The sequence below is a fragment of the Polypterus senegalus genome, chromosome 14 (genome assembly GCF_016835505.1).
Source record: "Polypterus senegalus isolate Bchr_013 chromosome 14, ASM1683550v1, whole genome shotgun sequence".
NCBI lineage: Eukaryota > Metazoa > Chordata > Cladistia > Polypteriformes > Polypteridae > Polypterus > Polypterus senegalus.
In genome coordinates this window covers 9,029,689-9,040,917 of record NC_053167.1, presented here as the reverse complement: position 1 = coordinate 9,040,917, position 11,229 = coordinate 9,029,689, and the positions used below count along the sequence as shown (strand labels likewise).

The window sequence follows — 11,229 nt, the reverse complement described above, 5'->3', positions numbered from 1 at the left end:
GAGTGTAGTCGAGTCCGTTCCACCTATTCTTCGATAATTTCAAAAATAGTTTCATGTATATCGGAGTCTAAAAAAGGGCCACCAACATTGTAATTTCTTACGATAAATCTTCAATTCTCTCTCTGAAATACATAATATCTTCGGCAGAATCCATTTAATCGGCAGTAGTAAGCATTTTTCTAATTAATTCTTGTGCTATCGATTCACCAATCAGTAACTAGATGGCGTGTTAGAGCCCACCTTCTCAACTTTGACGAGTGAAAGTGACAGTTTTATTTCAAGTCGTATTTCATGATGGTTTGCTGGAATGTTACGGACAAAATTAAATAAATAAATAAGCAACAAAAAACATATTTCGCAACACATTTATTTATTTATGTTCACATTTCACAGTACTTTTATTTATTTGCGCATTTATTTAATTTTGTCCGAAATATTCCTGCATACTCGTGCACACGAACTGCTTCCTGACCACGTGAACACGGTTAGCCGTCTAGTCAGGACACATCCGCTTCCCAGTCAGAGGTTATGTTGAATCACATGACAGTTTCCCCTCGCGTGTGTGGTAGTATAATGCTTGTTGACATTGTCATTTTTTGAGAGACCGAAGAAGCCGAACCAGCAGAAAGTCCAGCGGGCGCCTCTCTTACATGCCAAGGCCTTGGCAGTAAACGGGTATTCGCTATCACGTCGCCATGCTGTGCAGAGGACTTACTCGTCAACTTTCTTGCGCCCGAGTGCTTCTGTGCCGACAGTCAACCTTATCCGACGGCGTGATCGCAACAGGTACGGCATTCTGTCCTTGTTCTACACGATTTACAATGTGTAAACGTTTTACCGATTATTTCGTTGGAGTTATTGTAGTAATAATTCAAGGTGATTGGCCGATATACATTTTATTTGTAGTGATTGGCCGATAAACATTTTATTTGTATCCTATACTTATATTACTGTAGTAACAGCTGCACGTCATTTTTACTAAAGTAAGTTCGCATACTTGGTACGAAATCTCTTTAGTCTGAGTTTGTAAGACAATCCAGTGGATGGAGTGCTTAATGTTTATTTAATTTGGTCAAGGTCGAACTAACGGAAATAAGTTGATATCCCTTGCGTTATGTCATTCTCAATGCACGATTATCTTTTCTATCTACATCAAGGGTTCCCAAGGTCCAGTGTTGCTAGTGTATTTCACTGTAAACAGAATTCAGAATTTTGCATTTTTGCCCTATTTTTAAATGTTAACTTTCCTTTACCATGTTCTTTTTTGTTCATCTTTTTTCTGTGGAGCTTACGCCCTTAAATATAAAGTATCTAAATACTGACAGGTGCAGATAACACCGGTTACTAAAGGGAAGCAGCTACGTCCATATAAAATGCACATGTGAGCTAATTAATAAGAAAAGGCTATATAACCAGAATGTAAAAATTGAGCAAAATCTTAAGCGAGAAAAAGAACGATAATTAATGTCAGACACACAAATTCTTGCTGCATTGCACTATAAATGTAGTAAATCCATTTCGCAATTTCTGGATTTATAAATACCAAAAAGGCAGAAATTAGGAAGTAACAGCTTGTTTAATAAAGGCATGAATTCATTTAAAAGCTGACGTTGGTTGGGATAACCAATGCAGTTAAGGTGGTCCACAGGACTGAATTTGTTGACCACCTGGTTAAGCCTTTTATTATTAATTAATACACAGTTGAATGTAGCAAAGAAGTACCATCTCTTCTTTAACATTTACTATCATGTGTCCTGTGTCTGCACAGCTGTTTAGTAATCGTAAGTATTTGGATACAATTAAGGGAATACGCTCCACAGGAAATGACAAATTACTAATTTAACATTTAAAGGCACGGCAAAACATGCATATATATTATTATATTTTGTTTACATGTAGATAGACTAGATCATACTTCTGAAGGCAAATAAGAGAAAAAAAACACAAATTAAACAATTTGACTATTTAGAAATAAAACTGATCCATTATTTGTAAGCTTAATTCAGTAAAAACCCAAAGCCACAGTACAACACCAGGACTGAACTTTGAAACCCCTGATCTAAATGGTAGCAATTCGTTGTTGAGCAATGACTTTGTAAGTTCATATTTAGAAATGGCCATATATATACTTTTTTTAATAAGCTGATATGTCTAAAAAATCATACATGTGGGAAAACTGACCTGTGGACAGCAATGATTCCAATCCCACTGTTCGTATTTGGAAAATCCTTGACAGTTTAATGAGATGAATTCTGGAAGAAGTCATTCCACATCTGCAATAAGATGCTGCAGATGTTCTACCAGACGGTTGTGGCGAGTGCCCTCTTCTATGCGGTGGTGTGCTGGGGAGGCAGCATAAAGAAGAAGGACATCTCACGCCTGGACAAACTTGTTAAGAAGGCAGGCTCAATTGTAGGAATAAAGCTGGACAGTTTAACATCTGTGGTAGAGCGACGGGCGCTGAGCAGACTCCACTGTCAATCATGAAGAATCCACTGCATCCACTTAACGGTGTCATCTGCAGGCAGAGGAGTAGCTTCAGTGACAGACTTTTGTCACTGTCTTGCTCCACTGACAGACTGAGGAGATCGTTCCTTCCCCACACTATGCAACTCTTCAATTCCATTATTCAAAGTTATTGCCTGTTTTTACATGAATTTTTTATTACTCTTTAATTTAATATTGTTTTTTGTATCAGTATACTGCTGCTGGATTATGTGAATTTCCCGTTGGGATTAATAAAGTATCTATCTATCTATCTATTATATAGTGCCTTTCACATCTATCTATCTATCTATCTTATCTATCTATCTATCTATCTATCTATCTATCTATCTATCTATCTATCTATCTATCTATCTATCTATCTATCTATCTAAGATCTTCCTTCTCACACAAGACAATAAATAACCATAATGTACAAGATGTTAGGTAACTTTTAAGGGCTGTAATTGATGATCTTTAGAATATTCCTCATGCACAAACTCACGAGACTGACATAGCTACATTTTATAGGTTTTCACTTTCAGTAAGTTTTCACCATGTCAGTGTAGTCACCATGGATGCTATAGTGGGCCTCAGTTATGCCCACTTTTTTGCCCCAATGTTTTATAAAAGATAGATCAGTGTTTCTGTTTCTGCTATCTTGTGCTCTAGAGATGAGCTTCTGGAGATTACTGATTGATTCCTAAGTTCCCATCTGTGTATAAGATTTGCAGTTGATGCATTATCTTCCTACAACACCACATAAAACTCACTATTTAATTTCTGGGACTAAAAACCTAACAATGACTTGTAGATTATCATCTGCACAGCTTGTTCCAACAGAGACCTGCTAAAAACACTTTCGCTTTTTCACAGTTCTACAAAATGAAGTACATCTGTAGTAATGGAGGACACAGAATATGGACTTTTTTAATTGATAACAGATTTTGGATACAACCATCTGTCCACCAGTTGAGTCCCGGTAATGAAAAAGCCACTTAATGTACATTTCGTGCCAGCACGCTTTATTTTGCAAAGGTTATTAAAAATAATTTCATTATTTTATAGACTGTTTTTTTCATAGGAGATTGATTTCCTTCTCCCAGGAACTAATCCATGTAATCTTCATGTTCTAAGCTCCCTTCACTATGTAGAGACATTTTTGTTTTTTCATATTGTATTAAAATAGGATCCATTGCAGTATTTGCAAAAGTTTTTCAGTATTATAATACTTGTCTTGTCAGGCTGATGTTTTAATATCTTGTCTTTCCTGCTTAAAAACCTTTATTATTTAATCTCTTGCAGGCCAACGTTTAAATCTCTTCCTTTCTCCACACAATTCACTTCTTCCATCATACCACTTCTTAGTCACACACCTGATGAAAGTTCAGCACCGTCAAAATGCCTCTCAGGGCCACTTCCTCAATAGACTGGAGGTGCAATCACTAAGTAAAGCTCCCCAAGAGGAAAGATTACAGAAATGAAACATAGCCTTTGGTCTTCCCCTATACAAATTTGGAAACTTGGAAAAAATTTTTGGAGAGAGGGTTTGGACATCACATAAACACAAGCACATATTCAGCTTTGTATGTTATGTTAGATAGCTTACTTCCCATTAGCAAGTTTGGACCTGCGTCCATATATATAAAGTTCAAACACAAAATAACTTGAACTTAAAACAATATGTTCTTTCACACACTCACATATACACAGTGTCTTATAAAATATTTAAACAGTTCTAGTTTTAAAATGTTGCTAGATTATAAATGATATTTCATACTTATTCCAATCCATTTTTTTTTTTATTTTTCACAAAAAATGTTGCTGGTTCAGTCTCTTGCTTCGTGGCAAACACATGAAAGGCCTGCTTAATCCAATTCAAGGTTGTCTGGGACTAGAGTCTATGCTGGCAGCATGGAATGTAAGGCGAAAAACAACCCTGAGCAGAGCACTAGTTCGTCATGGGACACACGAGCACAATCTTTAACATTTGGATCTAACAAGGTTGCCATTTAACATAACAATCACGTCTGTGAAGATGAAGGAAAACCAAACCTTAAGATGTTTGTTTTATAAAGTAAGAGTTTATTTCTTGCCATCCACCAGTAAATGTAACTGTTTTGCGGAGTTCTGAATTTACATATGGTGGTTATAGAAAGTGACCACTCCCTTTCAAAATTTGTATCATTTGTTGTATGATGCTTTGATGATGAAAACAAATTGAATGGGACATTTGCCATTTTTACTTGCATGCATTAACTTGCATTAGCAAAGTGAAAATATAATTCCAAACATTCTGCAAATTAATTCATTTTGCTGTAGTGTAAGAAATGAAAACACCACCTGAGAAAATGCATTTGTAAACTGCTGATCATACAACAAACTGCTTTGGTTAATTCAGAATAAAAAATAGCTGGAAGTGCATTTCCAAGCAGACTCCACTAGAGGTAGAAAGAAGCTTTCAGAAGAACTTCAAGTTAAAGTTGTGGAACGACTCAAGTTTAGAACTGGATATAAAAAGATCTCTTGAGGACAGTCAAGACCACCATTAAAATGTGGAAGGTGTATAGCACCACCCAGACCCTGATTAGATCAAGCTATCCTTGCAAATTGGATGGCTGAGCAAGGGGGAGATTGATGTCAAGTTTAAATATGTTACAGGCACTTATGGCAAAGATATACATGCTCCACAAAAGTGGCCTGCAAGGGAGGGTGGTAACAAAAAAGTCACTGCTTCTAATAAAAATAAATTTTAAAAAAAGTAATAAAAGTTTTTATTTATGCTTTTAAAAAAGGCAACTTAAAGGTTCAGTGGACAAGATACTTGAAACTGGACATTTTTTGGCAAGAATGCAAAACATGTTTGACAAAAAGCAAATGCATTTTATAAACTAACAACACCATTCTTCCAGTAAAGCCTTCAGGTGTCAAGATAAAAAGGAAAATATATGTTGCATAGTGCAAGCAAATTCTTGAAGAAAACCTACAGCTCAATCAGGTGAAAATCGGAAGATGGTTCACCTTCCCACATGGCCGTCACCCAAGATCACTCGTACTGCCACCAGAACCGTACAGTGACTGCAGAATGGGAAGGTCAATAACCTAGTCAAAGCCCATATCTAAATCCTGTCAAATATCTTTAGAATGTCTTGAGGAGGTCAGTCCTTTAGTGTTATCAAGTAACTTGACTGAACTTGATCAATTATGTACCATCTAAAACAGGGCTCCTCAATCATGGTCCTGGAGGCCGCAGTGGCTGCAGGTTTTTGCTCCAACCCAGTTGCTTAATAAGAAGCACTTACTGCTCAAGTGGCACTTTGCTTCACTTTAGTTGTCTCGCTTGTTAAGATTTTGAACCCTTATTGCTTATTTTAGTCTTAAACAGCCGTAGTCTTAGTTTTTAATTGCTCCTAATTAGCAATAACATATAAATGATAATCTTCATTTGGATCTTGATCTTTGTTTGTCCGCGAATGAATTAGAAGAAGAAACACTAGATGGCAGTAGAGAGACAGCTAAAACATAGGCATTGCATTAAGAAACTCCTCCAGGCTTATACTACTGAAGACTGTAGTACTCCAGTCACACCTCAAAACACAGACATTCAAACTAAACAAATTGTTGTGCTTTAAATTAACTAAAGAGATCATTTAGATCTTGATCTTTGTTTGTCCGCGAATTCCATGCATGCATAGACCACCTTCCAGTTTAGTACGTTGTTCTTACTCACGGATGTCAACAATGTGCCGGAATAACGAAAGGGGTGGTGGACAGTGTTACGCTGGTTAACTCCTGAAGCCTGGTTAGAGAATGAGATTGCCGAAGATAAAAGGTACGTGCCTACATAACATATAACTGAAAGAAAGACAGTGGGTAAAATGAGTGACAACGTAACAGCATGTTCCGTAAATTATTATTGTTATGTTGTAGCCGGCGAGTGCTGCGCGTCTCACAGTTGTACCGTGGCTTGCTCACATGTCAGTGAAGTGATCCCTATTTATGCTTTAAAGAGCCTGGATACCTATGTGTCCCCCTTTAATAACCATTGCGCAGTGTATATTGCCTTACTCCTTGGATTGCCACAAAGCAACCAGCGAGATTGGAGAAAGGTTGAGAAGAGATCGTGAGAGGAAACGACAGCGTCGTGAAAACAAGACGGACTGTGAACGGGCAGAAGCAGAAATGCTCCTACACCGCCACATAATTACTATTCGGACAGTGATTCCGAGTAGGCCGTTTCTGTCGAATCAATATCTAAGGGTTTTCTTTTGTAATTTTGTTTCCCTTATAAAAAATCATAATGCTGTGTGACGAAGGGCCCAGTTCACGACTGGCAGCCACGTTTAAACAGGGAGCCCTTCACAGACAACTTTAACACGCGCAACGTAGAGAGGAGCATTTCTCCATTTAGCTTGTTACCATTTACACCAGTGTGTATTTATCATGCACTATTGGGTTTAATTAAATACTTGGAAGGAAAGTGAAGAGAAAAAAGTGAAGGACTGAGAATTACTTATCCATTTTAGCCTTCAAATCATTTTGATCAAATTGGAAGAAAATCTAGGATATGAGAATTACCCGACATAGCAGAGTTAAAGCACTAAAAAGCCATGAAATTAAATTATTGGCAAGAATTGCTTTCTAATTAAGCAACCGGGTTAGAACAAAAACCTGCAGCCACTGCGGCCCTCCAGGACTATGTGATTGAGGACCCCTGATCTAGAAAGTATTTTTGATGGTGTTTTTTTTTTTTTGCATGTTGCAAAGTACAATTTTTAAAGTACAATTGTTTGTGTTTGTTTTTTGGGCTTTCAGACTGTAAAAGATGGACTTTTTCAAAGTGGGTGTCTTTTAGAATGATGATTGTATTGTCAGTAGTTTCCAGCAATAGTTTCCTTCTGATTTAGAGGCTGAGATTTAATAATAAAAACTTTGCCTAGTAGGGCTGAGCCAGTGGCTGAAGATATTGTCCATCACATTTTGGATGGGACACATAGTTGATTTAAATAAAAATTGTCAATTTGCTCCAAACATTTGCCAAATTGCTGCAGTCACTTTTTAAATTTTGCCTACCTCACAAGAAAGCTGTTAGGCACTCATATTCATAGCAGGAATCATGAAGAATTCATATACTGTTTAGCAGCAGTGGGATGTAGCCAAGGGACGGCAGCCTTCTCTGTATGTCATGTGCGAAGTTTGAATGGGATGTGTGAGTTTGTATTTGTAGCATCATACTGTTTCAATACTCACAGACTCAATGTGCCCATGGCTTCTCACTCTTTACACTGTTGTTTTAGGTAGCTTACTTACTTAAAATGATCTCTACATTTGGCCACACAACTTAGAATGTTCTGTGACTTTAGCAGGTTTGCCCCTTTTAAAGGGTCCTCTGAAACCGCTCATTTGCGCGATGGAATTTCAGCTCATATTATGGGTGACTGTTTACCAGGCTAATGCAAGTTGTGAGCAACGTTACAGTATGTTTACCAGGCTAATGCAAGTTGTGAGCAACGTTACAGTATTTTTCTTAAACCCATCTGTTTTCCTAGCTCTCTTATCCTGCACAGGCTTGCAGGGCAGCTGGAGCCTCTCCTTGTGGTGTTATATTATACACCAGTAATTGTGCACTGCATGATAACGTGAAAGTGAATACGCTTGACTTGAGCATTCCTAGTTTTCATCGTCTTTCTCTGTACATTTAGCATTCGTTTGCTCAGAGGTTGATGCATTTGCTGCTTCCTGAGCAGCTCTTCTTTTTTCCATCAAAGCGGCCTGCTGCTTCTCTTCTTTTGTCGACATGTTTTTGCATTAAAACTGATTGTCAGTGTTTGTGCTGCAATTGCTTACTTCGTTTTCTTTAATTTTTTACTTAAGCTGGCAATTAAGTTTGCAGTCTTCCTCAAGAATGATTTAAGATATGAAGAGGTAGGGGAAGTCGTGCGAAGGTGGTGGGGATAAAAACGGCGCCCATACACATGCACCGCACTGCCACCCTGCTGGCCGCTGCCGAGAGTTGATTCTACAATAAAATAAAAATAAAATGAGGAATAACCTTGGAGGTTAATCATCACTGCAAAAGCAGATAGTAGATGTAACGTAGTATATGTGTACCAAATTTCAAGTCAGTAGGTCAAATGGTTTGCAAGCTGCAGGTGATTTAAAATCCTTAACAGACAAACGAACAGCCACGGTAGCGTAGTATATAAGGATAACTTATGCAGTGAGACGTGGATGCCGGACAAGGAAAGTGGCGGCATGGTGGTGTTCGTTTGATTTTGCAGGCAGTATATAATCAAAGCAGTGCTTTACATTTTTTTTTTAAATCCCAGTGCAATTGTCCTCCTTCATGCACATTGTATATTGCAAGCTTGTAATACCAATCAACATTCAGTGATATGCACTTTTTGCAGTATGTTGTTTTCACACATAATAAGAAAAGACAAAATATGTGCTATAGCCAAGCCTAGATGAAACACAATGAAATATTATTGTTTTTCTATTAACATATGACAAGTCGAATTTTTTTTTTTTTTTTTGTGTTCAGAGGTTGGTAGATAGAGAATGACTGAGCATGCTGTGTTTGAGTGAGTAAAACTTATTAGTAACTTCTAGTTTCCTTTTAGTAGACATGTATTCAAATCAATTTTATTATGAGGCAGTTCTAATTTTAAAGTTTCATGCCAATACAGCATTGTGTTTTCCAGCAGTTTTAAATGAACCTGGAGTGAATCACCTTTGAATCATCGTAATGACATATCAACGAAATCAACTGCATTATCTGAGTTGCAGCAATCTTTGAAAAAACAAAACTCCTGTTTTCCACGCTAAAACACCCATGCACAAAAACACCAAAGGTAGACCTGTTCCACAGTACATGCGTAAAACAGCTAATCATTTGTAATCCACTGGCTTCACTCTTATATCCACCCTATCCCCAGAGGTGATAATATTGTACAATGTCAAAATTTTGAAACAACTATATGAATTTTTAACACAGTGCACAGCCCTGTTGCCTAGGCTTTGTTTTTTATCTTCCATTTTTTGATTGTTGAGCCAACAGTTTTCAGAAGGACATCCTTTTTTATACAGTTGTATTTCCTTTTCTTCACATATTCAAAACGTTGTCTTTACTTTCATAAATTTGCTTTATATTGCCCATGTCTTCAATGATACCTAAACAGACAGGAGCTTATATTAAGAAAAAGTTAAGAGTAACTTCTGTTGGGATCAATGGAGCAATTTCTTTTACATTTGGAAATTTACAGATATCATATTATAGTAGTATGATTACCTTCGCCTTTAAGTGTATTTCACCAGTACAGTATAAGTAAATAGTATTTTTTCAATATGTCAGGCTAACTTCTAATGCCCATTACGGAGAGGACAACAAAACTCTGTCCACACAGATTACATAAAAAAGTAAATATTTCATAACCTTGTCGAGATTATTCCTTTAGTATTAGTTAATACAGTGTATCATAAGTTAACTGAAGCTCCTTAGGAAAAGGAAAACATTTCCAATCAGTATACAAAGAGTAATGCTACATGCATTTAAATATACACAGTCCAATATCCTTAAGCGTAATGTTGATAATCAGATTTTTACATATTTTGGAAAGAAAGGTTAGGATAGTTTTATTCAGCCATCTTACTTATAGTAATGTTTTGGCCTAACAATCTTAAATGTTAAGATAATTTCTGTTAGATCAAACCCTGTTTGGCAGGGTTTTGGCTCAGTAGAAAAAGTGAGTGAGTTCAAAAGTACCACGAGTTTTGAGGTAATTCTTCCCGTTCATCTGTCAAATTAACTTATTATTTTAAATTGTATATTTATCGATGTATTTGTTTATAGGAGCAGATAAAAGTCAAATCGTGAATGAAAATGAACTACGGCCATTATATATGGACTTTCAAGCTACCACACCTATGGTATGTAATTACTTGTGAAAGGTATTATTAGATTTATGTGGTAATACTTAATGTTTTGTAGACGTCAAGGGTAATCACAGTTCATGATTTACTTGTGCATATTGCATCAAGTAATTTGTTTTTCTGTTTCTTTGATTTATTTTTGTCCTGTATACAGGGAGATAAAGAGACATCCTTGACTTTACATACCTCATTCATGGTTTTCTGGTTGTTTTGTTTAGGACCCAAGAGTACTGGATGCTATGTTGCCATATGAGGTGAATTATTATGGAAACCCTCATTCTAGGACACATGCTTATGGATGGGAGAGTGAAAAAGCTGTAGAAAAAGCAAGAGGGGTGAGAATAAACAGCAAAATTTGTCCTTTTAATGCAATTATCTCTTTCAGGAAAGCTGACTTATAAAGTTGGGTCGTATTACCTGAATGCCAAAGTTGGACTTTGTTAAATATAGAACATTTTAAATGTTTTATCTTATGATTTATATGTTAATGCACACTTAATAGGAATGGTTTGTGGTTATGGAAATACAACTTTCATTTAACATGAAAATTATTTTTAGTTATGTGTTCCTGCTTGAAGGAGAAAATTGCTTCAGAAGTTTTTAAATCAAGCAAGCAATGACACTGTGACTCAGTTCACGTAGTAAGTTAGAGATTTGTAGATTTGTTCATTTATAACTTCTGATTTATAGTGTTTCTGCTAGGAACTGTAACAAAAATGTTTTATAAAAAACAGGAAGTGTTAATATCTGTTTGTGGTATGCTGTTATGTGTAGCAAATTTTGAGGCATGTGGTTTTTTCCTTCTATTTGAAA

General features: G+C 36.5%; 1 protein-coding gene across 1 annotated transcript in view; it reads left to right on the top strand.

Moving 5' to 3' along the window:
* Positions 1 to 507: 507 nt before the first annotated feature.
* Positions 508 to 11,229, top strand: part of nfs1 (NFS1 cysteine desulfurase) — a 30,902-nt gene continuing 20,180 nt past the window's right edge. Inside the window, exons 1-3 of the mRNA XM_039734862.1 lie at positions 508 to 786; positions 10,337 to 10,413; positions 10,635 to 10,751. Of these exons, the coding sequence (XP_039590796.1) occupies positions 696 to 786; positions 10,337 to 10,413; positions 10,635 to 10,751 (285 nt within the window). The 5' untranslated portion in view covers positions 508 to 695. The remainder of the gene's footprint in view (positions 787 to 10,336; positions 10,414 to 10,634; positions 10,752 to 11,229) is intronic.